This window comes from Myxocyprinus asiaticus, chromosome 3 (assembly GCF_019703515.2).
Source record: "Myxocyprinus asiaticus isolate MX2 ecotype Aquarium Trade chromosome 3, UBuf_Myxa_2, whole genome shotgun sequence".
Classification (NCBI taxonomy): Eukaryota; Metazoa; Chordata; class Actinopteri; order Cypriniformes; family Catostomidae; genus Myxocyprinus; species Myxocyprinus asiaticus.
Genome location: NC_059346.1, coordinates 34,136,748 through 34,149,931, shown reverse-complemented (window position 1 = coordinate 34,149,931; position 13,184 = coordinate 34,136,748). Strand labels below are relative to the sequence as shown.

Genomic DNA, 13,184 nt, shown 5'->3' with positions numbered 1-13,184 from the left:
ACTGTCACCCTATTCCGTGCCCATCCATAGAGACACAGACCACAACATACACCATTAATGTTCTCTTTCCAAATGTTGTCAAGGTAACCTTCATTCACTGTCCTGCAGGGATAAACAGCTTTTCATACCTGCAAAACACACTCACTCAGCCTTTCTCTATTTCTCCTTCACTCTCACTCGCTCTCAGACACATACACAGCATATTACTCAAGGGAAAAAACATCTCTATTTCTATCTCCTCTCACCTCTCTTAATCCCAACAAAATGAAAGAAAGGTCTCACCATATGTGGTCTGTGATGCTTTAAGCCCACTCACAAATACCAAACCACATTATCTAAAACACTGATAAACATTAACAAATACCATTATCCTCTATAATGACACATCCTAGTGTTTTTATGAAAATACTTAATGAGATACTTGACCTATTAGACTTTATTTGAAGACATGGTTTGAACATATGACTGTGTATGTTTGACAGATGCAGAGCCAGTGTTATTAGTTAACGAAAACTAAAATGAAAATCATTTTCGTTAACTAAAATAAAAACTTAAATTATTGGAAAAACTAAAATACTTTTTCATAACTCCAAAACTAACTAAAATAAAAATGATCTCATTCGTTTTATTTTTTGTTATACTAGGGTGAATATGGGCAAAGTGGGACACTTTTGGAAATTTTACTTCACATTTTAAGTTATGATCTAAACAACACATAACCTAAGATTATACCTTTAAAGAAAGTTTAGGATGTCTTCTACCTTTGTCAAAAGCAAAAAATGAAGAAATATTCAATACTGGGATGTCGAACATTTTGAAGACCCTCTTTTGACCAAATCCCAGATTTTTTTTAAGCAGTACTGATAAAGTGGGACAGATGAAAAATGATTCTCTATAAAACATCTACATCTATTTGGAATAAATGTTTATATTTTCATATACACTTTCACATCATAACATTGTTAACTTATAATTTTTTAAAATCTTAAGTTTTACTTCACATTTCTGTCATTGTCTTTGCCATTGTTCTTCCCACCAGTGGTCATGAAATGAGCTCTGCCACACATCCCAAAGTAAAATCATCAATTTAAAACCTCAAAAAGATAAAGGGATTGTTGACCTTAAAATGAAAATTCTCTCATTTATTCACCCTCATGCCATTCCAGATATGTATGACTTTTTCTGCTGAACACAAAGATTTTTAGAAGAATACTTAAGCTCTGTAGGTCCATACACTGCAAGTCAGCAGGGTCCAAAACTCTGGCACTCCAAAAAGCACATAAAGACAGCATAAAAGTTATCCGTAAGTGGTTTAATGTCTTAAGTGAGAACAGACCAAAATGTAACTCCTTTTTCACTGCACATCTTGCAATTGCAGTCTACAGGACCGATCGTTATTTCAAGCACCATTACACTTACTAGTAGAGTCAGCAGAGTGCTAGATGGCGCTGGGAAATATAATCAAGCTTGAAATCATGATTTCCAAGGAGACAGCTGATGTCAAGATTTACAATAAAAAAGGACTTAAATATTGATCTGTTTCTCACCCACACCTATCATGTCACTTCTGTAGACATGGATTTAACCACCAGAGTCTTATGCATGACTTTTAAGCTGCCTTTATATGCTTTTTGGAGCTTCAAAGTTTTGGCCCCTTTTGACTTTGACATTGTATGGATCTACAGAGCTGAAATATTCTTCTAAAAATCTTTATTTGTGTTCAGCAGAAGAAAGAAAGTTATACACATCTGGGATGGCATGAGAATAAGTAAATGATGAGAGAATTTTCATTTTCAGGTGAACTATTCCTTTGATTTTTTTACTCCCTAAAGATAAGTTTAGTAATGATTTATAATCAATTAAGGAAATACATATGGATACAATGTGAATATGTTCTTAAATGTCACTTTACCCATATTCATCATATTTTATAAAATTTGCAACATTTATACTCTAACTGATATAAATACTAAAACGGATTTTTACTAAAATAAAAAGTAACTAAACTTAAACTACAAAACACTAAGAAAACTAAAACTAACAGAAAAACTGTGAAAAATGACAAAACCTAAACTAAATTGTTAAGAACATTTTTATATAAAATAGAAATAAAAACTAAATCCAAAACTATTATAAAACGGTGCAGAGCAGCATACCTGGGCTAAGACTCACCTCTGCATATGCGTGTGGTGGTGTTGAGGTAGTACTGATGAGCACAGCTCTCATACTGACACTCCCCAAAGAGAAGCACTTTAGCTGGGTCTCTACAGGATGTGCACACTCCAGCCATCTCACAGCTCAGACACTGGCTGTCACACTCTAAAAACACAAAATTATCATATAATCAATAGTTAAGAGAGAAAGAAAGAAAGAAAAAGAAAGACAGACAGACAGACAGACAGACAGATAGATAGAATACGTTTAGCAGATGGCAGTATACTGTAAACTAGATAATAGTGAATGATAGTAAATTATGCTGTCTGGTAAACTGAATTAAAAGTAAGCTGTACTAACTTTGGCACACCCTGTTTACATCAGCGTAGTATCCAGTTGGACAGCGATGGCTGCAGAGACCTGATGGGGCCAGAACAGCAGGGGCCAAACAGGAAGTACACGAGAGAAGTCCATCCCCACTGCACTCCGCACAGGATGAGTGACATTCTGGAGAACGCAGGCACAGGGCAGTCAGAATAAAGATGAGATCACAGATAATTTTGACCCTAAACTTTGGATATAAGAGTCTCTGAACAGGGCCTGGTAAGGGTGGGATGAGTAAGGCTTCATTTACATCTTCCACTGTTTATTTAAATCATAAATCACTGTTTATAATAATTATAAATATACAGTAAACTGGAGATGTAAATATTATGTAGTGATAAATCGATATATTTGATTAATCTGCCATATGTGGCCATTTTAAGATTATCGGGCATTCAGGCGATAACTGTGCCCACTTGGCTGACTGGTAGTTCCCCATGTATCTGTTCTGAAAACTATCGACAACTTTCTCAAAGGGTAATAAATGTTTTCTATTTTAAATTAATTTGTTTTGTGAATTTTGTGAAATAAGCGCTTAATTTCTCATTTGCTGTTATTAAATCGTATTGTGTAGCATTACAAAAGCCATCGGACACCCTATTCTCTAAATATTGATATCAGACACTTAAATACACTGATCGTTCAAGCACTAATAATATGTGTAGAAGATCCAGAAGGATGGTTTATGCAGAAGTCCGTTTTTGCAGATTCTGGTTATTACGGTTTTAAAATCTTAGAAGAGTGCAACAATTGGATCATATAGATTTGAAATTTCATCAAAACTGTTGCCAGGCACATTTACATTTCACAATAGCATTAAAATAAAAGAAGACTAAAAGGAATACAGCTGAAACACAGTACTTGTGTTCAGTGAAGAAATTTCTATCTAGATACGCTATCAACTTGACATAACTTCATAACCTCAAACACAGCAAACACACTTGGCATCGCAAAGTGCAAGTATGTTCCATTAATGGTCTTTTGCCTTTAACGCATACATATGCGCACCGAGTCTTTATAAATATACACTCACATATGAACACATTTGCATACATACACATTCCCTTGAAATCACATGACAGCCTGGCAACTAAGGAAGGTCATAACAGTTTATAGAACACATCAACATCATAAAAGATTTAGAATTAAAGTTGAGCTCTACATCACACTCCCTAATAAAAATAAATGCACCGTCTCATCTACACTGTCAGCAGAGGAGCCACTTTCAAAGCATCACAGGTAATTGCATCAGGGTTATGAAAACAGAGGCTCCAGCTACAAGCGTTCTGCATTACATTGAGATATCAAGTAGAATGACATAATATCTACATAATAAAGCTCAATGCTGGAAATAAAGTGGCACACTGTTTTGAAAAGACTCAGAGGTGAACAGCCAGATGAGGTTGAGTGATGTGATGAATTATCAGTGTTGTCAGATAATGCCAATAATGATAATGAAGTTCACGATGATGAAACATCTTAAAACTTATAGCTCTGCTAAATATAGACTTTTGTGTTCCATGGTAGAAGTGATATATGAGGGCAAGTAAATGATGACAGAATTTGCATTTCTGGTTGAATAAACTCATTAATTTCAACAAACTTATACTATAAATGGATTCAAAAAAGTCAAATTAATTAAATGATATGTGGGAGACAAGTACATATTTTAATCATGTTATTTTTCATTCAATTGATTGAACTAAATCAATCCCTTCTTCAATACAGTTCATTGTCTTGCAAGGTTGTAACAACATACTTTTTTAAACTTTGGATTCACATCACTTTTTAGCTTCACACCTACTTTTGCAGGCCCCATGCCACCGGTAGTGTCTGGGTGGGCATTGCGGTACACAGCGATCTCCAAGCAATAACATCCTGGGAACCTTACACCACAAACACACTGTGCCAGAGCCAGTCTGCAGATCTGCCACACACCGCTGGCATCCCTCCTCACATTCTGAGAACCAAACAAACAGGCAGAGAGACAGAAAAAAAGCACAAATTATTGTTAACTATAATATAGTGTAGCCTTACTGCTAAATTCAGTAATCCATTCATTAGAAAACTGAGGTGAGCCAAGAGGAGAGGGGATAGAGAAAAAAGGGGATCATCTGATTTTTATCATGACATTCCTAAAGGTGCAAAAGTAAACACTCTTTTCATCTGTATAGCGTCTCTCACTCCTTATCAGCTATAAAAGTAGACTGCCTCCATTGCCATGAAAACACTGAGGGCACAGATAATAAAGCAATGCATATTAACCAATGAAAACCATTTGCCAAGTCAACTAAGAATATGCAGGCTATGAGGTATTAGTGTATATCCTTGTTGGCTCTTGCCTCTGCAAATGTCATGCTATTCAGATAGTCCACATATATTTTAAGATTTCAATGTCAGTGTAACGATGCTGGCAATGACAGGCAGATGATGATGATGATGATGATGATGATGATGTAACTTAGCTTAAACAACGTTACATAAACAATACCTGACAAGAGACAATGGCAAACATGAGGGCTTAAATACACAGTCATGGGTAACAAGTAAACAAGACAACCAATCACAAGACTGAACAATAAACAAGATAACAAAACAATGACCATGAACCACAAATAACAAATACTATAACCAATGGGAACAGGACACATGAACATGAGGGATACAGGATAATCACATGACTTGACATGGAAACAGGGAATCACATGACATGGCAGGGAAACAGGAAATAACATAACATGACATGGAAAAACATGAACAAAAAACACATCTAGACGTGACAGTCAGAGAGTCTTTCTGAACTATTCCACCACCACATAAACAGCAGCCAGGCAGAATATACAGTTTATTAACATAAACCAACCCAACCTGATCTATTTCAATATCCATCTGCAAACTTCAATTTAAGAGCTATTTACTGTTAAATCAGTCACAAATGTCACTCAATAACAAAACATCATATACAGGTTTACAACAGTTTGAAGAAAGGTTGACATCAGACATTTCACATAGTGTCATTTTATAATGATATAGATTATTATAAATTATGAGACTCTCAGCCTAAGAAACTGCTGGAAAAAAAAATAAATAAATAAAAAAATCACTGATTTGACATTATATATATCAGGGTGTAAATAAGGTAGCACCGAAAAAGTGCTTGTTTTTGTTCCCAATCATGTCACCTGTAACTGAGTAAAATTTCTTGTTGATACAACAAAGCAATCAAAAGTTATAGCATTACAAATGTAATTTATCCTAGTCCCCAAAAAAATCCTCATGTGTCCAAAAGCCTCCAAGAATTAATTACACAATCAAATACAACAATGACTAAAGGTATGCTCTATCTCCAAAGCATGCAGACATGAGTAATGAGATCTCATTCAGTTCCATTCTATGTCATTTGAGCCATCATTGAATCTGTATCAAGTAATTAGTGCCATATCCTGGTGGCCATATGTAATTAGAGTGAACGATCCTCTCCCTCTGCCCATATTTGGATGACTTCCACCTCTGGTTGCAGTGATCTGAATCCTAATACGATTGGTTTGGCATTCCATGACGCTGCACAACATACTACATAATTTCCAATGAAGTCATCTGATCCAGGAAAGCTTATGTGTTTCTAGCCAGACACTGTGCTCCATGTGGATTATCTAATGATATCTAATAATAAATTAGGTTGTGTGTGTGCATACTTAAACAGGAATCCTTCCTCTAAGTAATGGTATGTGATATTTCTGTTCATTTTTTGTGAAGTAATAAGCAAAAACGTGGCTTATATGCAAAATCTGTTTACATGTAACATGTATGTCAAAGACATATACATTATATTTTTATATTGTTGCTATATTTTTTCTGCTAGTAAAGCAAATAGGCTGGTTGTATTCTACTCTTTGAGAGCTTTCCAACAACATAAGACACATGGCTATTTGATCAGATTGATGTTTTTACCGATAACAATAATATGTACAGTGTAAAATTATTAATAAATGAATAAATGATCTAAACGGAACACTTCTGAATTGTCTGAAAATTTCAAAGCACTTGTTCAGTTTTGGTCATAATACCTACATGCATTGTAAAGTAGAGCTTCTAAGTTTTCAATGATACCTATTTTGTGTTTTTCAAGACTGTAGTTATGAATATTTATTTGACAGTGATATAAAATATGAAATAGCTGTAGCTATCTTTGTTTACATCTATTTCCAGTGGTGTAAAAAGTACTCAGAAAATATACTTAAGTGAAAGTATGGATACTGACTGAACATTTTACTCAATTAAAAGTCCAAGTATCTAGCCAAAAACATACTTGAGTGAAAGTAAAAAAGTATTCACATTCAAGTGTACTTAAGTATTTAAAAAGTAAAAAGTAACTTTTGTCCTAGCTAGAATAAAATCAAGAGAGTAGATTGTGTGAGAGAGGATGTTGTTAAATTTGGTTGGTTTGTTAAGTCGCCTTTTTACTGTCTCCAACGACTGTCATATTTCTCCCCCAGTGGCATTCACAACCTGGTCAAAGAATTATGTTACAATAACTACATTCTTGCAAAATTATTTTTATGTGGCCTGTTGTACGTAATATGGCAATTTCCTGGTGGAATGAACACTAGAGGCGCTTAAATAACAATGACATTTATACCCTTTCACTCAAATCACGAGTAAAATGGAAGATTATCAGTTCATAAACACTTACTTTTCACCCTGTTCCTCACACAATGCTATCTTGTGACATATAAACACTTTTACTATAGCGCATGACTCGTTTTAACATTTGCATGACATAACCAACTACATTTGCAAGCTTGTTCGAGCGTGATCAAATTGTGTGGTCGCTCAACTGTTAGAGCGTTGCACTTGTGATTGTAAAGAACAGGGGTACGAGTCCTGAAGAGAACGTAAGTCGACACGTGAGCTGAAAGTGTCATAGAAGCACCACAAAATGACGTGGCTGTGTTTCTCATTTCACATTTGCTTTTTCTGACTCTATCAGTTAGGTTTAGGTTTAGGGTAGGGATGTCGGATTTGTTGATTTAAATATTGATAGAACATTAACCTTAAAAACCTCATCTGTTTGAGAGAACATTTCACTTGCTTTTAGCAGCACACATTGGACATTTCACTTCGGAACTGCCCCGAGACGTGTAATGAACCACATAATTTTATTTCGCAAAAACGTTACCATAGTCACGCAGTGTTCGTTGCATTGGAGAAGCCACTCACGAATTGTGATGTCAGAGCATCAAGCCCCTTGAGACATAGAGAAAGATAAAAAAAAAATAAAAAATTCAAATGAAGCTTCGAAGAAAGTTAGAAATGTTATTGGTTTTGTGAATTGTTTCCATTATTTGTATTATCATTATCATCTCTGGATTTATAGTTATTATTATAATTAATAGTTGCCTAACAACAACAATAATAATTCAACAAATAGGGAACAGAAATTTATAGATATGATTTAAATACAAAGGCAAGTGTAGAAATAAATGACATGCCTTTTGTTTTTATACAGTATATATATTTGCAACGTGAATGATAATTTTTGACTTCATAAATGTCCAATCTGTAGAAGTAGCAGGCATTTAGAATAAAGTTTAAGACAAAAAACTTCTGTGTTTCTCACTTCATGCTCATAGTTTTGAATGAATACTTCACATTCAGTCGGGCGGTCACATACGGTCTAGTCGCACAAATATTTCAACATATCCAAAGCTCAAATCAGATCTGAAATTCCACCTATCCAGATGGTTGGAACTCCACACAGCCGCTGTGGGACACTACATTTATAATGACTGACCTCTGTCTGATGCAGTGAAAAGGCGGCTACAGTCCAGTAAGATGAAAGAAAATGACCTGCAAAAATGTAATGAGTACTTTTCAAGTTTAAAATTGTAAGGAGTAAAAAGTACTATTTTTTCTTTAGAAATGTAATTAAGTAAAAGTACAAGTATTCTGTTTAAATGTACTTTTATATAATGTATATTGCAATTTGTTCTTTCTGTTTTAAAAATGTATTTGGACCTATTATGATTGAGACTGAGAGGAGTGCCTACTTTTAGGAATGTAACAAGCTCAGAGCACATTCTACAAATGAACCAACACACTTCCCAATTCCATGCTCTTGGCATTGACTTTACCTCAGTAGCTGACATATTCTTTGAACACCAAATCCCCCCTCAAGGGCTAAATTTGGCCATTTGACACCTTAAATCCAAGCAGGTGCAGTGACTTGAGAACAAAGGTGTCACTTGGAAGCATTTTGACAATGTATTGGTGATGATCAGAGGAGGTTTTCACTCACCACTGCAGTAGCTCTCAGTGTTCAGATACTGGCCCTCAAGGCAGCTTGTACGGCAGTAACCATTATGGAGACTGGCATGGGCCGGACAGGCAGAACAATCAGCCTGAGAGGGGCCTGTGCACTCCTTACATGATGGATGACAGGCTGAAGGGTAAAGGAAAGAATGAAATATCTGACATTTAAACTAAAATATTTACAATATTTACAATATCGTCATATTAAAATATATTTTAATACGCAGCAGACACAATAAAAAATAAAAAATAAAAATCATACACATACTATATATATATATATATATAATTGAATAATTAGGCTAAACATGTCATGAAATATTGTAATCAATCAATAAAAATACAATAAAAGGGGGGCATTATTAAAAATATGTGTAAATTGAAAGATAATATGAAATACCCATTGAAATATCTGTCACTTAAAAAGTAAACTGTCACTTTCACCTATCAAAGTTGCTAAAGAATTACTTGGCTTTTGATTGGTGCATTGGATTTCAATCCATGTATCGTATTTACTAATGCTCACATTATATTGTATTTTTATTTATTTGTTTCAGCATTTCATGATGTATATACAGCTATACTTTTGTCAGCTATTTTACATTTTAAGGTGTATATCATGACGTACTTCATGTTGTTTTTCATTTTATATAAATAAATAAATACAATTTGTGCCTTGTTTATTTATTTTTACTCACATTTCATTGTACTTTTATTTACTGATTGCAAAATTGTATGACATATTTAATTATTTCATGATATATTATTGAGGATTATTGAATGAAGTCTGTTTCTGCTCAGTAGCCTTGAACACAGAAGATGATACATTGTACAAACAGTTTTAATGTTATGTTCATACAATAAAAAGTTGTAATCTGTCAGTTTTAAAACTAAAGTCCCTAGGACTCAAAAGCACCTTTAAAGGCACCTTTAAATCTATATTTACAATGTAGGAAAACAGGAACAAAGCAGTACAGAAGAACTTATATATATATATATATATATATATAAATACACACCTTGGCAGAAGCCGTCCTGAGCATGAAAGCCATGGGGACACTTTTTGAGACACTGTCCTTGGTAAAGAACACTGGGTTTCAAACAGGAAGTACAGTTCTGAAAACTCCCTCCTGTGCAGTCTGAACATGAGGTGTGACACTCTGAAACAAGAGGCGATAAAGTGATAGTTTTAGGTGAGATATGATAAAATGTGAAAAATAACAACAAAAAAAAACATTTATACATAAAGTGGTAAGAAAAATTATGTGAACCCTTTGGAATTACCTGCATTTATGTATAAATTTGTCTTTAAATCTGGTTTGATCTTCATTTAAGTTACAATAATGAAAAAAAACAATCTGTTTTAACTAAAAACACACAAATTATTGTATTGTTCTTGTACATACTGAATAAATCATTCAAACATTCACAGTTTAGGTTGGAAAAAGTTTGTAAACCCCTAGGCTAATGACATCAACAAAAGCTAATTAGAGTCAGAAGTTGGCAAACCTTGCATCCAATTAATGAAACAAGATTGGAAGTGTGGAGCTACTTTGACTATCTATTGATGTGGACCATGCCTCGCAAAAAAGAGATCTCAGAAGACCTACAATCAAGAATTGTTGCTTTGCATATAACTGTAAAGGAATAAAAAGTTATCTCGAAGAGCTTAGTTATTCATCTGTCCACAGTTAGACAAATTGTCTATAAATGGAGACGATTTAGTACTGTGGCTACTCTCCCTGGAAGAGGCCGTCCAGCCAAGATGACTCAAAGGGCACATAGCAGAATGCTCAATGAGGTAAAAAAAAAAAAAAAGAACCCTAGAGTGACAGCTAAAGACTTGAAGGAATCATTGGAACTGGTTAACATCCCTGTTAATAAGTCTACTATACGGAATACATTAAACAGGCATGGCGTCTATTGCAGGACACCACAAAGGAAGCTGCTGCTTTCCAACAAAAATATTGCTGTGTGCCTGAAGTTTGCCAAAGACCTCCTTGACACTCCACAACGCTACTGGGAAAATGTTTTGTGGACTGATGAAACTAAAGTTGAATTGTTTGGGAAGAACACTACATATGGTATAAAAAGGGCACCACATACTAACATGAAAACATCATCCCACCGGTGAATTACGGTGGAGGGAGCATCATGATTTGGGGCAGCTTAGCTGCTTCGGGGCCTGAACCACTTGCCATCATTGCAAGTTTATCAAGATATCCTACAGGATAATGTCAGGGTGGCTGTACGCCAGCTGAAGCTCAGTAGAAGTTGGGTGATGCAGTAGGACAATGACCCTTTACATCAAAGTAAATTCACAACAGAATGGCTTCAAAAAAAGAAAATCCACCTTTTGGAGTGGCCCACTCAGAGCCCAAACCTTAACTCAATAGAGATGCTGTGGAATGACATCAAGAGCCATTCACACCAGAACTAAGAATATGGCTGAGCTGAAGCAGTTCTGTAAGGAAGAATGGTCCAAAATTCCTTCTGAAATTTGTGCAGGTCTAATCCGCAGCTACCGAAAACACTTGGTTTAGGTTACTGCTGCCAAAGGAGGATCAACCAGTTATTAAATCCAAAGGTTCACTTACTTTTTCCACAGCACTGTGAATGTTTAATGGGATGTGTTCAATAAAGACATGAAATATTATAACTGTTTGTGTGTTGTTAGCATAAGCATATTGTGTTTGTCCATACTTGTGACTTTAACGAAGATGAGATCACATTTTATGATCAATTAATGCAGAAAACCAGCTAATTCCAAAGGTTTCACATACTTTTTCTTGCCAATGTATGGATGAATGGATGGATGGATTTGGTACCTGATACTTTTTAATATTTTCTCTTACAGACAGATTCCTATGTTCTACCTTCAATCTTCTTCTGTCTATCCTAATTTCACTAAGTAATATATTCTTACTGGCCTTTTGTTTTAGAATGTTTGGATGCTTTTCAGAACATTCTCAGTTTATGGATTGTCACACCTGTACTCTGCATAATGCAAAGGAATTCTTCTATCTTTTTCTACTCTGCTTTTCTATGTGGCCACATCCTCTGAATTGCCAACAAGATACTGTCTGACAATAGCCTACTTTTGGCAACAATACTATCTGCATTAAATTCATTTTGGCACTTTGACAACTGAACACATTGAATCTCAGAAACAACAACAACAATGGAATATACATGGAACATCATGGAACATTTCTCCTAATTCTCTTTTGCCTCTTTTACTATCATTGCTTGCACTGACTACCACATAATACTACTAACACATTATGAGGATTACAGCCAACTTGGTTCACTGCTTAGACTAGTTACTTATATTCTTACAAATTTGGTACTAGTACATTCCCTCCCAAGTTTAGGAACATTCAGGAACTATCATTGGATTTGAAAGCAGGTTTAACAGGCATGATGCTCAATCTGCCTCAAGCTGTGTATACAGACAGAATGCATTTCCTCTGAAAGGACTGTCTGTCAAGAGCTCAGCAGTGTGTGCACAACTGAATGAAAGGAGTGGACTTAAACAAGTAACACTGTCACAGGTGAGAAGTCTAGACTCGTCCATACTATTTCCAGGTTTAAATATGAAAGACATTTGGAAGACACATACATACAACACACACAAACATACATAATCACTGGAAAACTGACAAATATAAACATGCAGAGACCTTTGACAATCATCTTTATTTGGAGTAAACCCCTTAGGACACAGGTATCAATACTGTGACATGCAACCTTCCTTCATAGTGTCCTAAGAGTCATTTCCTTGTCTTTAAATCATTTGTCTGCTTTGGCAGTTTTCATTGCTTATCAACACAAATGGGTTTTCTATTTCCATAATTCAGTATGTTGCCCCAAGAAGAGCAGTAGGCATCCTGAATACCAGTACTATATCAATATGTATTCTATTGAGTGCATGGATGATTGGGCTAAGCCTTTTTAATGCAGTTCAGATGTACAATAAACATGTCCAAACAGTTCACATACTGTATTGATCATTCTTTACAAGAAATTTTAGCCCATGGGGTGTGTTCTGAAATGAAGCCAAAGAGATGAGAATGATACATAAGTCGTGGAGGTAAGGAAATGCAATGATGGGCTGAATTCTTTAATGCACTCTTAATCGATTTATAAAGACACACTATGGTTTAAGAGTCTGGGCATTGTAGAAATGGTGCTTGAAAGTTTCTTTGGAAAGGTTCCTTAACTTACAATAATACAAAATGTAATTAAAAAAACATGTTTATAAATAACAGTTTAACCAAACTTTCAGCTAGCTATTTGAATTTACTGTATCTCAACTTATGGTCTGATAAGCA

At 35.0% G+C, this 13,184-nt stretch overlaps 1 protein-coding gene across 1 annotated transcript in view; it reads right to left on the bottom strand.

Moving 5' to 3' along the window:
* LOC127429960 (extracellular matrix organizing protein FRAS1-like) overlaps positions 1–13,184 on the bottom strand; it is a 209,212-nt gene that overhangs the window by 79,529 nt on the left and 116,499 nt on the right. The window contains exons 18-22 of the mRNA XM_051679361.1: positions 9,870–10,010; positions 8,837–8,980; positions 4,343–4,498; positions 2,515–2,661; positions 2,173–2,319 (exon numbers count right to left, since the gene is read on the bottom strand). Of these exons, the coding sequence (XP_051535321.1) occupies positions 2,173–2,319; positions 2,515–2,661; positions 4,343–4,498; positions 8,837–8,980; positions 9,870–10,010 (735 nt within the window). The remainder of the gene's footprint in view (positions 1–2,172; positions 2,320–2,514; positions 2,662–4,342; positions 4,499–8,836; positions 8,981–9,869; positions 10,011–13,184) is intronic.